The sequence below is a fragment of the Anastrepha obliqua genome, chromosome 5, assembly GCF_027943255.1.
Source record: "Anastrepha obliqua isolate idAnaObli1 chromosome 5, idAnaObli1_1.0, whole genome shotgun sequence".
Classification (NCBI taxonomy): Eukaryota; Metazoa; Arthropoda; class Insecta; order Diptera; family Tephritidae; genus Anastrepha; species Anastrepha obliqua.
Window position 1 is genome coordinate 13837215 of NC_072896.1, and position 26147 is coordinate 13863361.

General features: G+C 40.0%; 2 protein-coding genes across 2 annotated transcripts in view; one reads left to right on the plus strand and one right to left on the minus strand.

The window, feature by feature from the left end:
- Positions 1-127: 127 nt before the first annotated feature.
- LOC129247581 (dnaJ homolog subfamily C member 28) lies at positions 128-1532 on the plus strand. Its single transcript, XM_054886762.1, has 2 exons — positions 128-370; positions 424-1532. The coding sequence occupies exons 1-2, from the start codon at positions 266-268 to the stop codon at positions 1399-1401; spliced, it is 1083 nt and encodes a 360-aa protein (XP_054742737.1). The 5' UTR covers positions 128-265; the 3' UTR covers positions 1402-1532.
- A 5059-nt stretch (positions 1533-6591) lies between these two features.
- LOC129246916 (trifunctional purine biosynthetic protein adenosine-3) overlaps positions 6592-26147 on the minus strand; it is a 34932-nt gene continuing 15376 nt past the window's right edge. The window contains exons 2-10 of the mRNA XM_054885658.1: positions 16028-16275; positions 13231-13880; positions 12943-13165; positions 12635-12806; positions 12318-12576; positions 11976-12227; positions 8185-9003; positions 6935-8043; positions 6592-6857 (exon numbers count right to left, since the gene is read on the minus strand). Coding sequence (XP_054741633.1) covers positions 6678-6857; positions 6935-8043; positions 8185-9003; positions 11976-12227; positions 12318-12576; positions 12635-12806; positions 12943-13165; positions 13231-13880; positions 16028-16275 — 3912 coding nt within the window. The 3' untranslated portion in view covers positions 6592-6677. The remainder of the gene's footprint in view (positions 6858-6934; positions 8044-8184; positions 9004-11975; positions 12228-12317; positions 12577-12634; positions 12807-12942; positions 13166-13230; positions 13881-16027; positions 16276-26147) is intronic.

Genomic DNA, 26147 nt, shown 5'->3' on the forward strand with positions numbered 1-26147 from the left:
GCGCCAATTATATGTATATTAATATAAATATAATAATAAAATATGTATTAAATTTTTAGAGTGGCAGTTCTGCATAGCAGCCAGCTGGTTTTGTTTTGATTATTCGCAAATACAATACTGGCGAAGCTTTAAATAACAACAAATGCCTGGCTAATGTTGTTTTTTTCTAATAACAACACAGAAAATTCAACAACTGTGGAGTCTATTACTTAATACCAATATCTTCTTGTAAATTAGTGTATTTAAAATTTAGCTCCCTCGTATAATGCTGCCGGTTGGAGTACAACTTAAACTACTACCAAGTCTCTGCTGGCGTAGTGCTGCTTTACAATATAGAGAAATGCATATCAAGCGTGCGGAACTCTATAAGGTAACAGACTACAACATCAGCTAAAAGATAAACATTGTCATCTCGTTCCGTAGAAATGTTTTCGTATTTTGGGTGTTAACGAAGCGGCCGACCAAAACACTGTACGCAATGCTTACATTGATCTGGTGAAGAGAGTGCACCCTGATTCCGGCCTACCCGAAGCAAGCGCTGAACGTTTTCAAGAAGTAGACGAGGCATTCAAAGTACTGCAGGAGAAATTCGCCAAGAGTCGCCGCAGCATTACTGAAGATGAGGAAGAAGAAGTGTTTGATATAAAGCATACAGCACCGCAGCATCGTCAATACCTCAACTTTGATGGTGTCGGCGTTGGCAATCCTTTTCAGCGACAAAAACAATACCATCAAATAAAAGCGATGAAAGCACAAGAGCGTGTACTTAGTCATCGTATCGAAAAGTCTCAAGCTGGAGAAAATACAATAATGAAGAAAGGAACATTTTATAAGAATCACGCGATCAAGACGAAATACGGCTTCGATCGCATTTGTGAGGATCTCATACAGGAAGCCATGGCTAAGGGTGACTTTGATAATCTTAAATGTGCCGGAAAGCCATTGAGTAGCGCACAGACACAAAATCCTTATCTTGATTTTACAACACACAAATTAAATAAAATACTAATTGATAATGGGTTTACGCCCGAATGGATTATGCTGCAGCGCGATATACGGGAGGCTGTGCAGACATTACGCGCTGATTTACGCGCAGAACGCGCCTTTTTTGGTGAATATCCTTTCAATGAAGAAGAGAGTCGTGCTTGGCAAGCAGTGCTACAGAGATACAGTGATAGCGTGCGGCAGATAAACAAAAATGTAGATAAGTACAATTTAATTGTGCCTATATTACAAAATCAACTCTTCCGTTTAAATATCGACACACTGTCTAAGGAAGTGCTCAACGATCCAGAGGCATTGAAACATTTTAAACGACAAAAGGAGGCGCCGAGTGAGAAACCAATACCCGAAAATAGTACAAAAACCGATATATTTTCATTGATAGGTTCGTTGTTTTAAATGCCAAAAATATTTACTCAAATTATTGGTAGGTTCGATGGTACCAACTTTGTATGTGATATTATGCCACTGAAGGCTATGGTGATATGTAAATATTGTTTTACTATTTTAAATATATTATTTGTTCTTTACTTAACTTTCATTTCATTTTAGCGAATTTGAAAAGCTGCATAAACTTTATTGTTTTTTAGGTTAGGTTAGGTAGTGCTGTAAAAAGATATCACTTAGAATGCTGAAGTCCAAATCATTGGCAGTGCTATGCATCTGGAGTCGAAGATATCGTTTTATATAATTCATAATGCACGTCTTCGCAAGTTTTAACAAGCCGTTCAGCCTTTTGTCAGCAATATCGTTCAAGGATGACAAATATGTTGTGTTGTGGCAAAGTAGGTGTTACGCGCTTCGCTCTGAACTAATTAGGGCCATTTTGGCTGAGTGATATGGCATGAGATAGTGTCCCGTTAATACTCCAACCAATATTTTGCATTTTTTTAACATTCATCACCATGGCTTCAAGGTGATTCAACAAAGGTACTGCTACAACAACAACAACAACATGATTCAACACCCAACACACCTTTTAAGACCGACACGGACGGATCTAAAATCGACACCGGTGTAGGATCAGGATTATATTGCGAAGAGCTTTCTACCAGTGAATCGTTTAAACTACCGGATCACTGTAGTGTTTTTCAAGCGGAATAAACGCTATTCATTAAGCCTTAAATGGTAAAAGGTAAACAGAATATCATCAACAGATATCTGCATTCTATCAGACAGCCAAGCTGCCCTACGGGCCCGATTCCATACTATACTGGGCCTGTTTGGTCGCCTGGAATCAGTGACACGCAGTGAATAAAGCTCCCGACATGCCAAACCACTGCCATTCGGACAGCGACGGGTTGCCTCCTGATGTCCCCAATGCAACACATTCATGACGAGGCCAATATGCTACTTGTTAGGGAGCATAACAAACTGCTCAGCAAGGATGCTACCTTAGGTTTCACCCTTGCAGACACCTGCTTGGGCCAGAGCCGCCTCCCAGGCACGTCAGGAGACACCTACTACACCACGCCGACGAGATCCAGGACAAAACTAACATACATCTACTGAACCAGACAGTGTTTAGACAGACATTAAACGGCATTCACCGGGAGACTGTTACCACCTTCATAAGCTCCCGCCCACAGAATGCCGTAATCGGAGTCCAACCACCACCCATAGCAGATGAAGAGCTCCAGCTTCCACGTGACACCCGCGTAACACTGGCACAATTACGGTCTAGATATTGTAGCAGGTTAAACTCAAACTTATCCAGAATTGACCCAGACGTACTAAACATATGTCCGACATGTGAAGGCACCCCACACGGCACTAACCACCTTTTCATATGCCCTTTAAAACCTATTCATCTAACACCCCTCTCCCTCTGGACGCAACCTGTCGAAACAGCTAGTTTCCTGGAACTACCTTTAGATGAGCTAGACGAAGACGACTGGCGATTACACTACACTGACGGGGCTTCTATTACTGCTACAACAACAACAATAACGAGCCCTGGATGCATTCCAAACAACATCAAGAAGTGTTTTACGTTACGCCCTTTAAAACCTACTCATCTAACACCCCTCTCCCTCTGGACGCAACCTGTCGAAACAGCTAGTTTCCTGGAACTACCTTTAGATGAACCAGACGAAGACGACCGGTGATTACACTACACTGACGGGGCTTCTATTACTGCTACAACAACAACAATAACGAGCCCTGGATGCATTCCAAACAACATCAAGAAGTGTTTTACGTTGTCATCAATCTCTAAATGAGATGGCCAAACATATCGTATAATCTTATGGTGGGTTCCAGGTCACAGAGATATACCAAGGAACTGTAGGGTAGACCATCTTACAAGAGAAGGTACCTGTATACCAAACATAAGTAATTTTATGGAGGTACCTCTCGCAACTTGTAAGCTTCTTATTAAGGACGCACTAATCAGTTCTGCAAATCAAAGATGGATTAGCGTTAATACCTGTGAAATCGCTAGGCAAACATGGCCAAGGCTAAATCTACGTCTGTCCAAGAGTATTATAAAATTGACTAGACTTCAAATTAGGACCTTAGTAGGCGCCCCCATGGGCATGACATTGTCTCATAGGAAATCATGCAAGGTTTAGTGTTTACACGCATGATTTCTGTCGTAGCTGCAAAAATGAGGAGGAGTTGGAAACAATTCAACAGCTTTTTTGCACATGCCCAGCTCTAGCCAGAAGCAGGAACCGATATTTAAAATCCTACTTCTTCTTACCGTTTCCACCGATTTATATCCGGCCAAGGACTGTTACAACAGCAGCATTCCTCGTATGTAAGTATGGGGAATGTTTATGCTGCTACAACTACATCCTACTTCTTATCGATTATAGATAATCTATGAGTCAAACCACGTAAAGTGGGCCCCGAATTTTCCATCAAATTCCCGATTTTAAAATCAAATACATTTTTGGATAGAGAATTTGTCACATAATAATTGCTGTGAATAGTTTTTTTTTATTTCGCTTTTTGTTTATGTTATTAACAATTGAATTTTTTTGCATGATATTCTTGTAAAATCAATATCTCAGAAACTACAATTGATAATTTGATGAAATTTATTTCGGTTACCGAAAAATGTTTACTCTACCGATTTAATGCTCAAAGACTGTGTATTTGTTGAAACAATTATTTTTAACAATAATTTTTATTAAAAATCGCAATTATTTTTGCGTTCTTCACGCTCTAAATGGACAATATTACAGTCAGATTAAGCGCACAATGCTCACTTTTAATAATCTGTAAAAAAAACTTTGTTCATCCAATCCGTTCTGAAGATATCGAATTTTTTGTCAAACTGTGTAAAGTTTTGATGCGCAGTATAGTCTGGTACAACGCGACGCGCTTCGCAGTTGGCCTTGCATTGTCCCATGGGCTCATACGCTAAAACGTATAGCACTTAAAAAAGACATACAAAAGGATTAAGGATTCAAAAATGAGATGTTCCATTACTAGAATTTTTATTACATACATCCATATCTACATGAAAACATACAAAATTTAATTAGTAGTAATAGTCTCGAAACAAGATGTATCCTCGGAGAAGATTTTACTTCGAATCTTTTTGTTACTTGCAGGTTCGAAGTGATGAAATTGCCGCGTTTTTTTGATAGCTATTGCCTCATTGAAGCGTTTGGAAATTTTTTTTTCATGTGCATCATGATCTTTTTGCGAACAAAAAACAAAATCTATCGATTTAAACGCACCTTTGGCCCACTCGAAAAGAGCTTTAGCATCGCGAATATGATTTCTAGCCACACGCTGCATACTTGCTTTTCGGGCTAGCCTTTTAACTGCTCCGCCGACCCCATCGCACGTTCCCTTGCCATGGGAAGTCGCGAAGAAATTCCATTCGGCTTCGATTCCGAAATCTTTTTTTAGGTGATATAGGTTCAAAAAGTTAGATTTATTCTTGTACTGTGATGCAGCTCCATCAGAAGAATAAGAGAACTTTTTTATATTTCTGGATCCAAATTTGCTTTTAAGATATTTAACAAGTTTTGTGTTGAATAAGTGAACCGAACTTGTATCGTATGTTAGTTTTTCAGAAATGATGACAAGGCTTAAATGATGCTGTTTACCATCGATACAATAGTAAATTACATACGGGTGAATGAGCATTTGTTTCGATGTTACCGCATCTGGTACCGTTGTTAAAATTTGAATTTTATCATTTGTATTTTTTTTCTCACGTAAAGCAGACTTTATATTCTCCACAAATGCTGAATTCAATTTTTTTTCCTTGTTTTCTTTTCTTTTTTTTCGTTGATGATTTCTGCTATTATCTGTTTGACATTCATATCACTTAATTTTGAAAAATGTCGTTTTTTTATTGGCGATTCACCAAGTTCCTGTAAAATATTGTTCACCTTTTCTAATTTTAGGTCATTCTGAATTTCCTGGTTTTCAAAATTAGCTTCACTATCTGAACATTCTTCTGCATCAGAAGAAACTTCAGACTCATCGTTTTCTGCTCCTTGGTCAGCACTAGAAAAAATTTATCAAAATTTTGAGAACTAATTGACTTCATTTGCCTAAATAATAACTATTCAATGCGCAATATATGTATATAAATATCAAGATTATACCCACTGTGGACTTGGACGTATATATATACGCTGCACTTTCAGTAACACTTCCATCTCTATATATCTTCATACGACATGATTTGCAAACGTATTTACCGATATATTGTTTGAATACTAGGAATCACAGCACACTGACACTAGAAGTTGCGGCGACTGTACGACTCTGCAAAGCCATGTTTTCGTGCGTAGTGCCTCGACTGACAAAAAATTCGATATCTTCAGAACGGATTGGATGAACAAAGTTTTTTTTACAGATTATTAAAGGTGAGCATTGTGCGCTTAATCTGACTGTAATATTGTCCATTTAGAGTGTGAAGAACGCAAAAATAATTGCGATTTTTAATAAAAATTATTGTTAAAAATAATTGTTTCAACAAATACACAGTCTTTGAGCGTTAAATCGGTAGAGTAAACATTTTTCGGTAACCGAAATAAATTTCATCAAATTATCAATTGTAGTTTCTGAGATATTGATTTTACAAGAATATCATGCGAAAAAATTCAATTGTTAATAACATAAACAAAAAGCGAAATAAAAAAAAACTATTCACAGCAATTATTATGTGACAAATTCTCTATCCAAAAATGCATTTAATTTTAAAATCGGGAATTTGATGGAAAATTCGGGCCCCACTTGACGTGGTTTGACTCCTATACACTTTAGGTATCAACAACTCTTTACGCTTTGTCAAAAGCTCAGGATGGTTCAATATGGAAAGGGAAATGTAGCCCAGCCCCCGCGGCTCACAACGGACCCATTTCATGGCCTAAGTGGCATCGTTGTCTCTATGTGCGATGCGGCTGCCAAGCCTAACCTATCACCATCATAATTTTTGTTTAAGCAAAAAAGTTTGCATTGGTTTAAGGGAAAGTTCCAATCGCATGGGAATTTATACAAAATTCTAGTAGCTCGCAAATAAAGATTATAGTACATATAAGAAATTTTAATCACAAAAGCCAAATGCTAATATTTCATTACAATTTGCTATTCGAAACATATGGAAAACTTTATGCATATCTAGTAACTGAAAAATTTGCAACTGCATAGTTTTAATATTTATTTCCCGCCCAAATGTAACTGAAAATCTACAAACATAAATATCAGGTAAAAATCACTTTGCCATCCTGACTCAGCTTGACCGCTTCAGTGGCCAAAAGCCGCAACGCTTTAGGGAAAGCAAAGTGTTCGGCAACGAGTATACGTTTTGTCAAAGTCTCTTCGGTATCATTCGGCAGTATAGGCACGCTGGCTTGAACAACAATGGCACCAGTATCAACGCCCTAAAAATTTACAAAAAATAAATAAATATAAATAACCAAAAATTAAACAGAGTTTTACGCTAAATAAAAATATGTACCTCATCGACAAAGTGCACTGTGCAGCCGGACTCTTTGTCACCTGCATCGAGCGCCTTTTGCTGCACCTTCAAGCCAGGATGCTTGGGCAGCAACGATGGATGTATGTTCACCAGTCGTCCCTTCCACTGACGTACAAACTGCTCACTCAAGATGCGCATAAATCCAGCCAAACACACCAAGTCCACGTGGTGCTCCACCAACTTTCTACTCATTTCCGCATCGAAATCTTCACGATTTGCATACTGCTTGTGGGACACCACTGCCGTTGATATGCCCGCTTTTTTCGCGCGCTCAATACCCAATGCATCCGCCTTATTCGATATGACCAACACGATGTCGGCGTGCATACCTTGCGATGTGTCGCGGCAAGCATCCATCAGTGCTTGCAGATTGCTGCCTGTGCCAGAAATAAGCACGGCAACACGTTTGCGCGGCCTAGCCAGCATCTTTTGAGCGCGCCGCAGACACCGACCGAAATTTTCGACGACAACCTGTGGTACTTCGGGCTGTGCGCGTTCCACTACAACACCGACACGTGTCGCGCGTTCGCGATACTGTAGCTCTGCCAGCACGGAATGTTCAAGCTCCGGCGCCACCACCAAAATTACGCCGAGACCGCAATTGTAGGTGCGCTGCATTTCAGCAGACTCGACATTACCTTGCGCCGAGAGCCAGGCGAAAACAGGTGGTATATTCCACTGAGTGGCATCCAATTGAACAGCCAAATTTTTAGGCAATACGCGTGGTATATTCTCGGTTAGACCGCCACCGGTGATGTGTGCCAATGCTTTGACCTGACCCTGTCGTATCAGCGGCAACAAAGCTTTGACATAAATGCGTGTTGGTGTGAGGAACTCTTCGCCAAAGGTATGATGACTGAATGGTGCTTTGTCTTCAAATGTGACGCCAGCCCGTTTCATAATGGCATGTACGAGACTGAAGCCATTGCTGTGTACGCCGGAAGATGGAAGGCCGATGAGAACGTCGCCAGCACGTATCTCGTCCGTCAGTGGCAGTAGGCGACTATATTCGGCAATACCGAGTGAAAAACCGGCGAGATCGTAGACATCGGAGGGATAGAGCAAGGGCACCTCGGCAATGTGCGTCTCTGAAGAAGAAAATATTTATTGTTTGGAGGGGACTAAGATGAAAACTTCGTAGTTTTAACTACTTCTTAACGGTAACATTGATGCAAATGAAGGCAAAGGAAAAAAATATCTTTGTATAACTGCAAATTTTTCCCACTCACCCACTAAACTGCTGGCCGCCTGCGATGCACCTTCGATCACGCCACCCGTAATGCTAGCTGCCGTTTCTTCCACTAAATCGCCACAGGCATAATAACTCGAAAACGTTAACGGCTCAGCGCCATTGCACAGTATATCATTTACACACATCGCCACCAAATCTATGCCGACCGTTCCATTGCGCTGTGTTCGCTGTGCAATCTTAATTTTAGAGCCCACACCATCAGTGCCCACCACTAAAACCGGATCCTTGAAAGTCTGTGGCACGCTCATCAACCGTCTGCCCAACTTTGTGGTAAAAGTTTCGTTGCGCTGCTGTGTCAAGGCTGCATCACAGAGTTCCAATGCTAAATCACGTTGATGTGGCTCATCCAATGAGCGCGTATGCCTTTCCGAAATACCACCAAAGCGATCGGCGATCTTTTCCAAACCTTCCATAAAATTGCGCACCTCAATTTGGTGTTTCTGATGGCACGTCTTTAGTTTACGTTTCAAGACACCAAACACTTTCGCCCCTGCTCCTAGCAGTGTTTTCCAAACATTGCTCTTGTTCGATACAATCAACACCATTCCAATGCCGCAGTTTAGGTTATCCAAAAGCGTCTGTGGACTTAGGCGCAATTTGGCCGCTAACCAGCCATAAATGGTGGGTATTTTGAGATCACCAAAATCCAGCGAGATTTCATGGTCAGGCGGTATGATACGTTGTACGTCTGGTAGCAAACCGGTGCTAATATGCGAAATTGCTTTTACCTCGCATTCGCGTAAAAGCGCATTGACTTCTTTAACGTAGATTCGCGATGGTTCGCAGAGCTGTTGACCTGCCGGATGAAAGTAGCAAACGAATTGGTTAGTGAAGTATGGGAGATAATTTCCGCTAAGACCTAAGAATTGGTTACTCGGAAAGTTGTGATGATTTTCGAACTACATATATTTTGAAAGTTTAAATTAAGTAAATTTGCGCAGGTCACAAAAAAGAGGTTGTCTGTAAAGTCGGTTTACTGACGATAGTTTAACGTGATAACGTCATAAAAAAATACTGATTGAATGGTTGCATTTTTCAAAAGAAAATTTTAATTTTATTTGTTTGATAGATATTTTGTATGGATATAGAGAATGAGTTAACATTAACATAACATAATATACTTTAACATAACATAACATAACATAACACAACATAACATAACATAACTTAACATAACATAACATAACATAACATAACATAACATAACATAACATAACATAACATAACATAACATAACATAACATAACATAACATAACATAACATAACATAACATAACATAACATAACATAACATAACATAACATAACATAACATAACATAACATAACATAACATAACATAACATAACATAACATAACATAACATAACATAACATAACATAACATAACATAACATAACATAACATAACATAACATAACATAACATAACATAACATAACATAACATAACATAACATAACATAACATAACGTAACATAACATAACATAACATAACATAACATAACATATCATAAAGCATTCACCAACAGCTTTCATTTGATACCCATATTGTACATACACGTCCGAAGGTTACCCGGGTCCACATTTTGACCTATATCTCGAGACCCTATCTACCAATAGGTATTCAAACTATACGGAAATCATCTTCAATACCTACTTAACAATGTGTGTAAGTTTGGTTTAATTCGGTGCAAAGACACGGCGGGTCCACGTTTTGGCATATATTTCGAGACCCTAGTCATCAATAGGTATGAAAATTACCCCGTATTAAAGCACTTATCAACAGCTTTCATTTGATACCCATATTGTACATACACAACCAAAGGTTACCCGGGTCCACGTTTTGACCTATATCTCGAGACCCCAGTCACGGAGCGGCATGGAAAATACTCTGTACTAAAGCATTCACCAACAGCTTCAATTTGATATCCATATTGTACAAACACATTCTAGGGTCCACGTTTTGGTCTCTATCTCGAGACCCAAGTCACGGAGCGGCATGAAAAATACTCTGGACTAAAGCATTCACCAACAGCTTCCATTTGATACCCATATTGTACATACACATCCGAAGATTACCCGGGACCACGTTTTGACCTATATCTCGAGCCCTATTTCCAAAATAAAATATAATCCATGTTACTCGTGGATGATGTAGCTTTCGAATGGTGATAGAATTTTTAAAATCGGTCCAGTAGTTTTGAGCCACACAAACAAAGTTTTCCTCTTTATAATATTAGTATAGACAACATATCTTATAAGGTATATGGTAAATATTATATTACCATACATTTTTTCCTTCATATATAATAAAAAAATTAATAATAATAACATTAAAACAACAGGTATTATTAACAAACTTGGTTTTATTTTAAATTCTTCAAGTGAATCAAATTATTAATAATCAATAAGAAGGTATATGCAAATACAAATACGTGAATTTATATATGTACATATGCGCATATACATACATATATACGCTCACTTAAGTAGGAGAGAGCAAGATGTCGAACGTTGCCGTTCGTTTGCTTTGTTTGCTTTGTCGTTCGTTCCGCGCTTTCGCTTGCAGTTCATTCAAGGTAACGGCAATGAGCAAGGTAACGACAAATGAGCAAGGTAACGGCAATGAGCAATGTAACGACATATGAGCAAGGTAACACTAATGAGCAAGGTAACGACACATTTTTTCGAGCGTGCAGCCTGTTAAATCGAATTATAAGACGTTATCACGTCAAAATTAGTCCTAAACCTTGCAAGCAACATTTTCATTAATTATCCAGAGAAGAGGGCTAGAATTTGCCCGCGGTAATGGATGCCTGTTTAATCTATTGAGAAAGGTCGGCTAAGAGAAATACTCTGAATTCATAAAAAATGAACAATAGGTCTTTCAGGTCTCAGGTCTCCATCATACTAATAATCGATGAACTGAGTTTAACCTCTGGTTAAACCATAAGTAATTGGATATACAGTCTGCGTCAGAAAAAAAGAATCGGTTTTTTTCTTGTAACTTCATGATATATTTCGTTCTGCTTTTTGCTGCATAATAGTGCCACTCAAGAGCAACGACGCCAGTCAGGTAGTGCGGCATAAAGTGTACAAAAATGTTGATGACTTTTCCGAGCGCGGCTTGAAGCGAGTGGCGACAAAAAAGCAGGATTAAGTGATCGTCCAACTTTTTAAGCGGGACCCTTCTTTGTGACTACGCCAAACACGATCAGTTCTTGCTCAAAAGGGAATAGATGTGAGTATCAACACCATCGAACGTCGACTGAAGGAGGCGAACATATCCTGCCGTCCCACATCATCAAAACCACTGCTCTCAGAAATACACATTGAGAAACAACAAAACAAGGAAGTGGTGTCACAGTATAGAACTGGCCTTCCCAGTCTCCAGACGCCAACCCTATTGAAAATGTGTGCGGAACTATGAAAACGCATCTTGCCGGAAGGCCAGTCCATGATTTAAAGCAACTCGTGTGTCAAATTCGCAAAATCTAGTCCTGTTTGTCGACGAACTACGCAGAAAAACTGGTTCAAAGTATGAAGAAGATACCAGACTATACTCGACAACGATGGAGACTACACGGCTTATTGTGTAATTGCGACTCGTAGTTTTGTACATACTTTCATGTAAAAAAATTTTAAATATATTTCTTTTATACTTCATGAATAATCGCGGTTCCTTTTTTCTGACACAGACTGTAAATATGTATCTATCCCTTCGTCTTTCAAAATTGTATTATGAAGTAAATTTAACCACAATTTACCTACCTAACGTTTTAGTGAAATCACCGAACTCGCACCTCTCCATCAAATCAATTCCCGCCACTTCTAGTTGTTTCAGCAACGCATGGAAACCTGCACAGTGCAGCCCATTCGCTGGCAGCGAGATCAGTAGATCCCCTTCCTCGTACTGCTTGAATTTCGGCAACTCCTTGCCTGCCTCGAGAATGCCCACACAGTAGCCAGCAATATCGTATTTTCCTACCTCATAGACGGAGGGCATTTCAGCGGTTTCTCCGCCTAATACAGAAAAAAGTAAAAGATTTGAGAGTACTTTCATGCTCACAAAAGGAGCTATTTCAATTAGCAGTGCACGCCACCACAACTCACCTAAAAGCGCACAATTTGCGGCACGACAACCTTCGGAAATACCTGTAACAATTTGCGCTGCCACAGGCACCTGCAGCTTACCACAGGCTATATAGTCCAGAAAAGCAATTGGCTCCGCACCAGATTCCAACACGTCATTGACGCACATGGCGAGCAGATCGTAGCCAATGCTTTCGTACATTTCTTGCTCGAGTGCAAGCTTTATCTTCGTGCCCACACCATTGATGGCCTCACAGATGACCGGTTTTGTATAGTTCAACTGAGACAATAAATTAATTTAGCTTTACACATTCGGGAAGGGAATTTGTGCCGCTCACCTCATTCAAGCGAAATAAGCCACCAAATCCGCCCAGGCCACCTACGACGCCGGGTCGCTGCGTGCCGCGCGATAATGGTTTTATACGCTGCACCAAATCGTCGCCCGCATCTATGTCGACACCGCTGTCTTTGTAAGAGAGCGCCTTAAGCTTCGGGGCTTCCGTCGTCAGCCTGCCGAGTAATGAAACGCCATTAATTTTTTTATTGTTTAGTTTCATACAAATGATTTATTCATATGTGTGTATGTATGTATGTATTCATGCGTGTTTGGAATGTGGTACACCAAAGTACAAAATTATATAATTACATTTTGAATGCCTTCTCTGCAATGTCGGTACGGAACTGCGCACCTGCCCCGGCAAATGTGATACTCTGACATATTTCAGTAGCATCCGCCGCTGCTTCCCGCAAATCCTTGCGCAGCGCTACCGCGATCAACACACGTCCGCCGTTAGTGAGATACTCGCCCGTCTTGCCAACAGTTATGCCGCTATGGAAGATTAACTCATCAGCCGTATTGATCGGCATACCTTGAATGGGAGACAATAGAAAATAGACAAAGTTTTGTATAATTTATTACTTTAATTTTAGGTACCCTCGATAATGCAACCCTTTGTCGAGGTCTCTGGATAGCCAGCACTGGCCATGACCACACCCACGGCACTTACATCCTCTCGCCATTGCAGCGTGACTTCCTTCAAACGATTCTCTACGCATGCGCTCATCACAGCATACAAATCAATCTCGAGTAGTGGTAATATGACCTGTGTTTCCGGATCGCCAAAGCGACAGTTGAACTCCAATACCTTAGGCCCATCTGTAGTTATCATAAGGCCCGCATAGAGCACACCACAATAGTGTATACCCTCTTGTCGCAAAGCGTCCACGGCTTTTTGTAGTATAGCTCGATTGATGCGTTCCAGATCGGCGGGTGGTATCAAGGGGCAAGGGCAGTAGGCACCCATACCGCCAGTATTGGGACCTACATCACCATCGCGAAGCCGTTTGTGGTCTTGCGCGGGTAGCATTGCTTGGGCATGTCGGGTGTCGACAAAGGCGAGTACCGAAACCTCTTCGCCGACGAGTAGTTCCTCTATGACCACTGTATCACCTGCACTGCCATACTTGCGTTGGCCTAATATTTCGTCGACTGCCTGACAGGCTTCAGCAGGGTCGGCTGCAACTACTACGCCTTTACCAGCAGCCAAGCCGGCGGCTTTGACGACGAGTGCCTTGTAGGGCGCACTTAAAAGTAATAAAATAAATAAGTTAGAGGAGCTCACTAATTTTTTTTTTTCAACTGTGTATGTATGTGTATGGAAGTAGAATGTGTATATAAAAAACTTTCACTCCAGACTTCGAGCTCCCGTTAATATACCGGAACAGAATATTTCAGTTTTTCAAATACTATTGGCAAAATGATCAGCTCCTTGCTCGAAGCGAACAAAGTCCGGTTGAGATTGAAATACGCGAACGACAGTGGAAATGGATAGGGCATACAGTCCTGCGTAATCCTGTGACTGACATCAGCTGAAAGTCTCTAGACTGGAATGCGCAAAGCTCTCGCCGAAGTGGACCGCCGAAAGGAACATGGAGACGAAGCCACGACATCTGAACTCGCTCACTTGACTACTCGAATTCACGACATCTGACGACTCGCTCAGTTGGCCGCAGATAAAGTCAAAAACTGCAAATCGACCCCAATGGAATTTATTTGTATCGGCACTTTACGCCCTCAGCCGGCACGATAGCAAATAATAATAATTGTCAAAAAGACGTTTCGAAATTTTTGTTTCCCTTTTAACTGTGTGCACTCGACGGTCGTCTAACGGATGAAGGGTCGTCTTAAAAATATAATATATGAAATACCATAGCAGATATGTAATATTCGGTTCTGCGTCCACTCGTCGGTGTCGTCTGACCTGTCTTGGACTCCAGAAAAAAGGATGTGGTATAAGATCTCTCGAAGGATGACCGATGCACTCAGTTACTTCGCACGCGAAAGCGGTGTATAAAACTTGACTCGGTTGGGACCTCGAAAGATAATAGCTTCCACAGGCGATCCTGGCGATCGAGAGCTAAGAGTTTCCACAAAGGAATGCCTGCTTGATCCGCGTCTATCCCATATTGGAAATTGGTTGTCCAAATGATCCATCCCAGTACGTAGCAGAAGTAATGTAGACCTGCATTTGAAGAGATTCTAAAGGAGTGCACCCTACACTGGTATACAGATGTCTTGTAGACCACAGAAGGCATAGGCGCTGGATACCATATGGCCCCAGAACCAAATGGTATGTACCGATAGGCACTTTTCCAAACATTTTTCAAGCGGAGATGTAGGCCTTTTATCTATGTGCAGAGATAAACTTAGACAGGAATGTCCGGAATGAGCGAATCACCATTTTGAATGACAGTCAGGCGGCACTCATGGCCCTATTATCCTGTGAGATCAAATACTCACTGGTACTTGAGTGAATCGAGAAACGAGGGCACAGGAGTGTAACTGGGAATGGAGGCATTGGCGAGAGCAGGCTACGGCCTCGCCTTTAATAGGAGCCGTGCCCTTCCTTGCTATGGGACAACACACGAGGGTACAACGAAAAGAGGTTTAAGAAACTCATAATCCACCCCAAGGAAAATCTGAGAATGCTCACGGGTATCACCACAGGCCACTGCAGACTACGGAGTCGTCTGCACATGAAGGGGATTTGGTCTACGGACTCTTGCCGATCAATCTCAGGAGAGTCCGATAAACCTTCTTCTGGAACGCAGCGCGGAGAAGGTTGAGATATCTTGGCGAATTGCAGCCAGCAGAAAGGCACATACGCTCAATGCAAGCCAGCTCTATCCTTAGTTTAATGAGGGAACTGAGCTTGAATGAGGTACCGTGATGAATAGAGGGCACAAAAGACCATTACGGCGAAGTGCAAACCTCATAAAGAATCAATATCTATCTATAAGTATTTTATTTTTTTGTATTAGTTAGCAATACATTTTTGCAGGATACTGCTGAAATGACAGTCCTTGATCGAACATAAATCTAGGTCACTCCCCTAACATATTAAGAATTAACTGTTGTGTGAACCAGCCTAAGTAGTATACTCGATCGTCTCCTATCCAGAAGGACATACCGTCTAAGCGTAGTGTCAAGCTGTCCAAAGACTCATTTGTCGAAGATCTGCTCTGAAGAAATCCCCACGTCTTCTTTGCGCAGAGAAACCACCTCCGGGTAGCCTACCTAACCAGTTCATTGGCCATACCATTTTCCTCAATATAACTTTGACCTGCTATCAACTCTTGATGATAATATATTACGAAAAGACCGAAAGGTATGTCAGCCATTACAGGAAAAAAAAAAAACGGAAAAAATGCGCTCAGAATTCCATACTCACTTATTTATAAACTCTTTAGCTTTTTCCACATCGGTAAAAGATTCATAGCGTGCAGTCGGTATGCTGTGACGCAGCATAAAATCCTTGGCCCATTTCTTATCGGCCTCGATTTGTGCGCCTTCCTTGTTGGGGCCAAAACAACGTACGCCAGCTTTATTGAGAGCATTGCCGAGTCCATGGGCCAAGGGGTCTTCTGGACCGACAATAACTAAGTCTATTGATTGCTTCTTGCACCAGTTGGCGATAGCCTAAAAAAATAAAGAGGGAAAATAAGAAAAATAAGAGTCTAAAATTTAATTGCGAATACAATAAACAGATGTCATTGAAATAAATAATGTATAAAGGGTGAGCCAAGTGTAGGTTAGTTCAATTTTTTTTTTTCTTATGAATGAAATAAAATTAATAGATGGTATTATTAGTTCACAAATAAGTAATTTCCCTTCCTTTTGTTTGTATATTCTCGGGACATGACGTCACAGTGAATTCGGAAGGCGCAATCCTGCACTCTATCTTCATTGGTATAATAACAAGCAAATTCATGACTCTGCCTCTGTCAATGTCAATACCACCTGCCAGCCATGATTAAAAAAGAAAATTACATGTTGCTCACTCTGCACACTTCAATTAAATTATGAAGCCTAAGCGTGATTAGATGAACTTCCGACTTAAGTTCCCATCGCGAATTCCCAAGAATAATTGTGACGGCAAAGGTCAAACAACCAATTCATTCAAACGAAATACCACTCCATACAGTGCCCACTCAATAAACGCAACTAATTATTTAGAAACCTCGATATTCGTGAGAGGTAAAATTTGTATTGTAATATTTTTTATAATTATTGCCCAGTCGAAGTTAAATATCTGGGTTCAATTTTCAATTGAAGTTCTTATACGATAAAGCCACAAGGTTCATGTGGGCTTGTAGAAGACTATTTGATAGGACTTGTGTTCTGAATTCAAAACTTGTTCACATCCCATCGGATCATAAAATTAATCTGATTTATAAATCATTATCATCATTTGGCGCTACAGCTCTGTATGAGCTTTCGTCTGCTGCACAAAAAGTCTCGATTCTTGGCTGATGCTTTCCAGTGGTTGATCTTAAGTTCCCGTCTTCTAGTTCGTCAACCCATCTTGGTCTTGGTCTGCCTCTTGCTTTCGTTGCAAATGTTTTAGCGTCAATTATTATTTTTCGTTGAGCTCTCGTGGGGTCCATTATGGGACCATGGTACGACCTAGACATCTTAGTGTTTGAGTTTTGGTGAACCGTGCAACATTTACTCTTCCTCTAAGTTGGTCCAGTTCATGGATGCGTCTAATATGCCTTTCGCCGTTTTCTTTAACTGCACCGTAGATTTGCGTCAAATTTTTCCCTCAAATACTCGGAGTTTTTTTTAGTCTTTTTCACTTATTATCCACGACTCCGAGCCATAGCAAAGAACTGGTCGGGCTACAGATTTATACAGATACAGATCCTGATTTATGAATACTTAGTCTGGTAACCGAAAACCTTAACTAATCACTCTCGATCACAGGATCAATAAAAACATATCCATCCTGTTACCTTTTGAGATAAAGTTTCTTTTAGAACTTCCTCCATCTCACTTCGATACACAAACAACGCCAGTGAAGAAAGAACTGTAACTGCAACTAAAAAGCTAGAAAACGAGGAGAGTCCATGTGTTGAAAAGCTTGCGAAGTTCTGATTCTCTGAATAAGGAATTCAAGAAATCGGCTCTATCTGGAAACTTCAAGTTAGATTTACAAAGCGAGAGGGTTGAGATACTTTTGACCCTACTTTGGTCTAATGAATAATAAAAAATAGACGGGGTAAGAGGTGGCAGATATGGACTAAGAAGAAGGTGGAAGGTACTTTTGACCTTGCATTGGTACACAGATAAATAAAAAACGGACGGAGTGAGAGGTACAGATATGGACTAGATACTTAACTGAATATATGGCGTACGGTGTTTCGGACCGAGGTCCTAGCAATTTCAACCTGTATCATCGCTTACCTTATAGGCGCATTCATTGCCACCCTTTCCATACTCAGACGGATTTGCATATCTTCATAGTGAAGACACAATTTAGCTTGTGGCAAGAAAAATCATTGCAAGATAGTGAGGGTACTTCCGCTGTTCTCCTGGAACTGGAACCATTTCGTATTCTTAGCTGGTCTATCAGTCCCTATCACTCAAGGGTTATTTTATTTTATTTAATTTTTGTCGGGACAGACTAGCAAGTACACAATTAGGTCCATTGTACTGCACTGGAATTCCCTTATTAATTTTCTTTAAATCTACTCGACCTCCGAAGAAATCTAAGTAGATCTTGTGATGCCAAGGAGCCAAGGTGGTCGCTTCTTAACACATCACTGCCAAAGACCTCAAGCCTGATTCGAGCGAAGTCTGGGCAGACGCGAAGAAAGAGGTCCATCGTCTCATCCTCCTCTTCACAAGCTGGGCAGAGTTCACCTTCTGAGATGCCTACCTTTTCCATGTACTTTGCCCATAGAAAGTGGCCCGTCATCAGTTCAACCAGCCTCCTACAGTCCCCTCTGCTTAGTGACAGGAGGAACTGCGACATGACAGGTAACATATGTTTTGTCCATCTGCAGCCTCTCTCAGTCTGCCAAGCTCGCTTGTGAGTTAGACTAACCCGTTTGCTAACCGTGGCTTTGATGGCTGCAGAAGGGAGTGGCAGAACGGGCTCCGGGCCAATGAAGTTAGCCGAAGGGTTATACTCAAAGCGAAGTTATTACTGGGGTATATTGCGGCTCTTCTGTTAAGAAAAAATTCTTGCATACGGTTCCGTGTGGCCATTTTAAGATTGCCCATGGGTCATCGATCATAATCAACTGCAATCCAATCTGTAGTTGATGGATCTGTCTACTAAGGCAGAATGCCGACTATGTATTGGCAAAAATGTTAAAAAATGCGTGCTTACGGCAGACAAGAATACCGAATATAGGTAAATAAAGTTAGGCGCAATCACAGTATATAAACATAATTAAGCTCTTAGGTAGGTAGATGAAATGGTTGAAGTGCCAGTCTGGCACTCCTCAAGCGCTATTTGATACCATTATGAGACCTCCAGCCAGAGCTGTTGATGTAAAGATTGATGGGATGGCGCACTGCCCCCGGCTATCGAAGAAAGGAGCACCCAGTGACCTTAATCGTCTAGCCGCCCAAGATGGACGTTTACAAAGAATGTGCTTAACAGTCTCCTTCTCTGAAAGGTCCCCACAGCTTCTGCAATGGGGGTTAAATGGTAACCATAGCTTTTCCGTATGTGTACCGATCGTCCAGTGACCGGTAAACATAGTTATGAGTTTGGAAATTGCATGGCGAGGAGTCCAAAGGACTTTCTGAGTCCTCCGTATATTGTACTGGGGCCAAAGGGATTTTGAAGTAGAACATGAAGAAATGGAGCTCAATCTTTTCTGCGCTTTCCTGAGAAAATAATTAATTAAACTCTTAATTTTGACATTTATTTGCTTTGATCAAATACTGTCTCAAATTTACGGCTTCATTTTAATTATTTCCAATTTCAAGTAAAAACATTACCGAACTATTGCGACCTCCGCTGGCCTCTATTAATCATGATTATCTAGACGCTACTGTACATAGGAAGGTACACACATAAATAATGAGAAAATATGCTAATTTTCGGCTTGCAGTTCTGATTAATGTTGGCGAGCATTTTTTCTGACAAGTCACAGCAAAATTAATGCGGCGTAAATTTGTGAATTTATCGTTACAAACAAAAATTGATATGCGTAATAATAAAAACACTAATAGCTGCTTAATGCCTCTTTTAATTATGTTCAGACGTATAAATTGGAAGCCGACGAAAATGACGCGAGACTAAGGAATTCTCAAATGCTAACATAGTTTAATACGCAAACTACCAATTTTGGAAACAAATGATATTCCATGTCGAGCAACTTCGTTGACTGGTTTATTGCAGAAATGTAGGTATTATTTACCTACGCAGTTATAAATAAATTATATTTTTATTATTAAGCTTAACTTTCAAGTTCACGCAACTAAACCGAAAATTTTCTTTTTTATAAAAATAAATCAAATAAAAATAAACAGCTACTAACTTGGATAAGAATCTGCTAATAAGGAAGATATTTTCTTGGTTCTTTTCTCTCTTTCTAGATTTAATTTAGATATTTTTTCTATTATGTAGCAAAAAGCAGTTTTAAAACCCTGTTTGTGTAAGTTTTCTGCCAATAACTATGAAATTTATTATGTGAGCATTAAAAAGTAATAAATTTAACACTTTTGTATGTAAAAAAGTTTATTTTAAAATAAATTGCCGAAGATTGTTTCGATAATCCATTTTGCAACTGAAGAAGAATATCAACTAAAGGAGCCAAAAATAATATAATTTGCATATTATTTCATGCTATGGGTCTTATATGAGTATTAGGCCGGGTCGATTTGTGGGGTGGCAAAAAAACGAATTCTGATGTCCCCCAATTTGGGTCAAACTTTTTAGTTTCTTTTCTATAACTCACTACATGATTGTATGGTGAACCCCCCAGGGGAGTTCCAGGGGGTGTGCCACTGGCATGGGTGGATCGGCCGTCTAATATTAGTGGGGGTCGGTCATACATTTGGACTCGATTGGAGCACTCTAAATGGGTCAAAGTGGGATTTTTCCTTCGACCCAAATTGGGGGACAAGCTTGCTATTAGTTTTAAATGAATACTAAGCAAATAAAATTTAGTTTTATTTAAATTGGAAATTCACTTAACAAGAAAAGAAAATGGCTGCTGCACCTTAACAGCTGTTATAAAAAGTGTGATGAAGTTATTATATTGAACTCGGTACTATAAGTATTTCGCAGCTTCAAATGCATTTTTTAAAAAAGGTAAAATAAACCGATATGGATGTATTTTATATTCTGTGAATTTTGCAATGTTGAGTTTGGTTAAGCAAAGTGTAGAGCTCTTCTATTCGCCTCTTCTCTGATCGCTACCTCTCTGCTCGACTAACTTGACGAAAAACTGTCTGAAGCTTTAATGGTTGCCAACACGCTGTACAGAATGCAAAGGCGATCATTCTTCAGTTGCCAACGGGCACTCGACTATGTCGTAGATATAAGCATTGGAGTGGCCTGTGCTCAAGAGAAATCAAATACAAGATTACGCAGATTGAAGTGGAAACAAGAGTATAAATTTTATGTCCCGTAATTCTAGACGAGTATTAAAACTGCGACACTTAAGTATCTCCGATGCCAATGACTGCTAGTGAAAGCCAAATTGCAATAACATCACAAAATTCTTTAAATGATATAATTTAAATGATGACTGTCGTCTGCAGAGAGTCTTGGGAACAAAAAGGGAAATTGATAGGCAAATAACTGAATAAATAGACTCTTATTATGAAGAGATGCATGGGATGCATATGCGGAAAGTTAGTTGCGAAATTATTCGTAGGACAGGGCCATGCAGAAGGAAACATTAGAAACAATCTTTGTCAATTTTAAATTAGCCCCTTCTGTCTAATTACTCAAAAAACTTTTTTCTAGAAGATTGAACGTGTTCTACCCAGAGCCATGCATCCACATAAAAAGTGTCTACAGTCTCTTCTTTTCAATGTCGTTACAGCTTCTGCAGTAGTCGTTATAGGGTGCCCCAAGTCTGCTGGGATGGCTGCCTATAAGAAATGCCCTTTTACAGCCCCAAAACGATTTCTCACGTCCCACAGTGCGGCCGATTCCCAAAAAGCTGGCCAAAAGTCGAAAAAAAGTTTCTAGATAGAGTTTTTTTGTCTTTGGGTTGGCTACAGTAATGCCTTGAGTAGTGAAAACCGTTCATAGCAACGTCCTGTACCCTAAGTATCCTCTGTATTTTCAGTCGCAAATTGAGTATCGTATTACTGTCGATGAATAGTGAAAGTTGTACACATTTGAAAGATTTTGTAATGGAGTAAATTGATCAAAACCAAATGGAATCATCTTCGGAAGGTTAGTAAAATACGAGAAATCTTTAGTACATATCAATACCTCGACACAAAATTTTTAGCTGCAGCAATACGTAGATACATTTTTTGCAATTTTTTTTATAAAATTTGAGTTTTCAAACTGTATAGTAATACAACGCCGTCATATGCTGCTTTGAAACCTATTAAAGGTTACTCAAAAAAGTAATGGTTACTGAATAAAACAAGATTAAGCTGCTACCACTTACTACCTTGCGACCCCGAAAACATATAAATTAACATGCATCTTGATTATGTTCTTGAATATACGCTATTTCACGTGAGGGGTGGAAGGGAGTGGATTTTCAAAATTTTAAGATCAAATTCGTAATCAGCGACCCCGACAACCCCCGAGTAAGAAATTTTGAATCAATTACTTAATTTTTTGAGTTTTGGCCAGCTTTTCGGGAATCGACCGCACTGTGCATCCTTTCTGTTAAGTTTTAACTGTCGGCTTGTGCGACCCATATTCCATTCTGGCCACATCACCTTGTTGCGCAGGTCAGGTACTGAATCCATAGCACGTTGGCAGATTTGTTAGTGATTCTATCTATTAGAAGCTTACAAGTTGCTAGAGGTAGAGGTATGTTCGCTTTATCTGGTTGGATTGGTAATATGATACCCAAACTCGCTATTTCATCTGCTTTACAGTTACTTTCAATGTATCTACGACCCGTACCCAGAGCAGATTTATTGTAAAGTATTCTGTTAGTTCTGTTAATACGCTGATACATTTTCTTACCGCCTTCGAGGTAATATTAGGGGATTGTAGTGATTTCAGAGCTGATTAGCTATCTGAGTATATGTTTATTTCTCTTTCGGCGAGGACACTTATCTTTAGGGCCTACAGGCTTTCCGTGATAGGCAGAATTTCAGCTTGAAATACGCTACAATGATGCAGTAGCCGGAAGGAAATGCTGGAGCTCATCTCCTCATCCTAAAGCCTCCTTCTACGTGTTCATTGAGCTTGGAATCATCATTATACTTTTAGATCCTGACTCGACTTCTATTGTCCAATACCCCATTGTTTAAATGTTCTCTCATAGGGAAAGTTGTGGTAAAGGATGTATTTAAGTGTAGCTCTGTTGAGTTACAAAAGTCTGTGATATGGGGTATGAAGGGAATTCGCCTAATTACCAAGAATGTAAAGAATTTTATGTAGAAACCGGCCTGCCATGTCACAAACGGCGTAAAGCGGGGCCAAAGCCCAAACACGAACAAAAAGGAACATCGGTAGTTTTTCATGTAGAAACTATTGGGCTCCAATTTTCGCTACTGCGGCCGCCGTAGCCGAATGGGTTCGTGCGTGATTACCATTCGGAATTCACAGAGAGAACGTTGGTTCGAATCTCGGTGAAACCAAAATTAATAAAAACATATTTCTAATAGCGGTCGCCCCTCGGCAGGCAATGGCAAACCTCCGAGTGTATTTCTGCCATGAAAAAGCTCCTCATAAAAATATCTGCCGTTCGGAGTCGGCTTGAAACTGTAGGTCCCTCCATTTGTGGAACAACATCAAGACGCACACCGCAAATAGGGGGAGGAGCTCGGCCAAATACCCAAGAAGGGTGTACGCGCCAATTATATATATATATATATAATTTTCGCTAATGCGGAATTGCTCAAAAGGGTCAACGCTATGCGGAAAGCAAACACCAAGCCAAGAAGTTGGTTGTTTGTTTTTAAGAAAATGAAAAATTGCAAAAAGGGTTTAACTGCTTATCCTCTCAAGTTCATCACATTAGCAATGGATCGCTAACAATATCTGCTATCGATACTATCTGAGTTGAAATAAAAATATGTACAAAATTAGAACAAGATCAATTATGTATGTATCGGGTGTTTTTTAGCTGCATGAGAACTACGATACCGATCACTATGGTTTGATAGCTAAGAATTGCAAACTGTGTTGGTATTTCTTTGCAGTAAAGTTTGGCAAGTCATCGTGAATCGTTTAACGCCAGAAGTACGGTTCCAAATTGTGGAAATTTATTTTGAAAAAAAAAAGTAGATCTGGGCGCGAAGTTCATAGAACACTGGCGGCATCATCGGTTGTTATTTCTTTCGAAATGAGGAAGGAGCTGCTGTTACGGTGAATGGCGAGCGCTTGCGAGCTATGCTGATTGAATTTTTGTTTCCAAAATTTAAACAGCTGAGCAACGATGAGACTTCCCACTTGCTTCCAACACAAAGACGCGACTTGCCATAGATTAGGTTAGGTCAAATGGCTGCCCTTGCTTGAGGCCCACTTGGACAGATATTCAAAATTCGTTCATTGTGATGTCATACAGGGGAAAGGAGAAAGGAGAAGGGAAGGAAGAAGGAGCCTTTGGATTACGACGACGCCGACGGTGGGTGATTTACGTTCTTAATTAGCCGCATGAAGCTACTGATAAACTTCACCAGATGTACGATATTTAAACCCGCTATATCCGCAGGCGTAGCGAAAAAGTGAGAGCCCTAAATCTTTGCCAGATGAGAGCAGGGTAGCTGAGGAGAAGGTGTTTAGATGATTCGACCTCGTTCTCAAGACAGTTTCTGCTGAACGGACTTGAAGCAATCCCATGTCTCACCGCATGGAGACAAAACTGACAATATCCGGTAAGGATACCCATCAAACTCGAGAGCTGCGGCTTTGTTAGCCTTAGAAGTTCCCTCGAGCGCCTCCAATCTACCCGTGGCCAGAAATATCTCGCGACTTTGCATGTTTGTGCACTAACCCAGCGCTCGCTGAGTTGACGCGAGGCCCATCTTTCCAGAAGCAAGCCATAGGTTGTCAAGGGAACCCCGATCTTCTTATTTTGCGAAGAAACCGTCTCCAGAGTCCACTGTCTTGCCATCTCACCAGCCTAGCAGTTTCCCTCTATGCCGCTGTGACCGAAAACCCAAATGAGCCTGATATCGAAGTATTCGGAGTCGGCTCAAAACTGTAGGTCCCTCCATTTGTGGACCAAATTCTCTGACCCTTTTACACTGAAGCTTTTGTATACAGCATTTGACGCCCGATGCTACACAAGGAGTTAAAGGAAAACATATATATGTATATATTATACATACATATAATATATATATGAGTATGCATTCTTCATTTGGTCTCCGTATTTTACGTGCCATGCTGCTGGAATTGAACGAATCCAGAAAGTATTCTTACATTTCGCGTTGCGTAATTTACGCTTTTCGGATCCTATCCCTATATATTGAACGGGATGCTGGTTGATCAACTTAAAATCTTTGCAGAACAGCAGATTAATCATATCTTTGTCGCTCATTTCTTATTTGGTCTGGGGTGCTGTTGACTGGTCGGTGCTTTTTGAGACGATTTTCTTTTATATTCCAGCTAGAGTTCTTCATAGTTCGGAGTTTTTCTGTGAGTTGGTCTCTCAAAATCTCTTTATGTTCGAAATTATCCTATTAGCCTTAATTGAGTTTAATAAAATCGTTAAATTTTTTAAGGGGTATATACAGTTCGAATTTTCAAAAAATCGATTATTTTTTATATATTTTTTTTTTTAACATACATATATTTAAGAATACACACAGAAAATTTAATATCGTTCCGGAGAATATTTTCGAAGTTACACCCAAATTTGTAAAGGCGTTTCAGAGTGCTTGTAAAGTACTTTTCAAACTTTGAAGTACTTTTCAAAATGGTGCTTTCAAAGTCGGTGACCAACATTAGTCGAAAACGGCTAAACCGATTAGTTTTAAATTTTAACACGAGCTTCTTAAAAGAAGATTTTTTCTCACCGATAAATATTTTTTTTTTATAAGCAATTTAAGGCCGAAATTTTTGGTCAAAATCGATTTTTTTTTTAAAAACCGCCATTTTGTAAAAAACATCTATTTTGCTTATTCATTCGATTGATTACTAGATTTATCATTGCTTTAACGAAATCTGTTTGGTTTTTTTAATTTCAGAAGATCCACTTTAGAGATATAGTGGACACCGCTGAGAGGAGCTCCAGGACATCAGCTGTAGCTCCTTTCCAAATAAATCTTTTTACTAATACTAAGTCTTAAAATACAGTTAAAAGATAACATAATATGAGTACAAATTTTTAGGTCAATAAATTTAAAAGTTTTCTCCGAAAAAATTCTGAATAACTCACTTTTTTCGCCTTCTA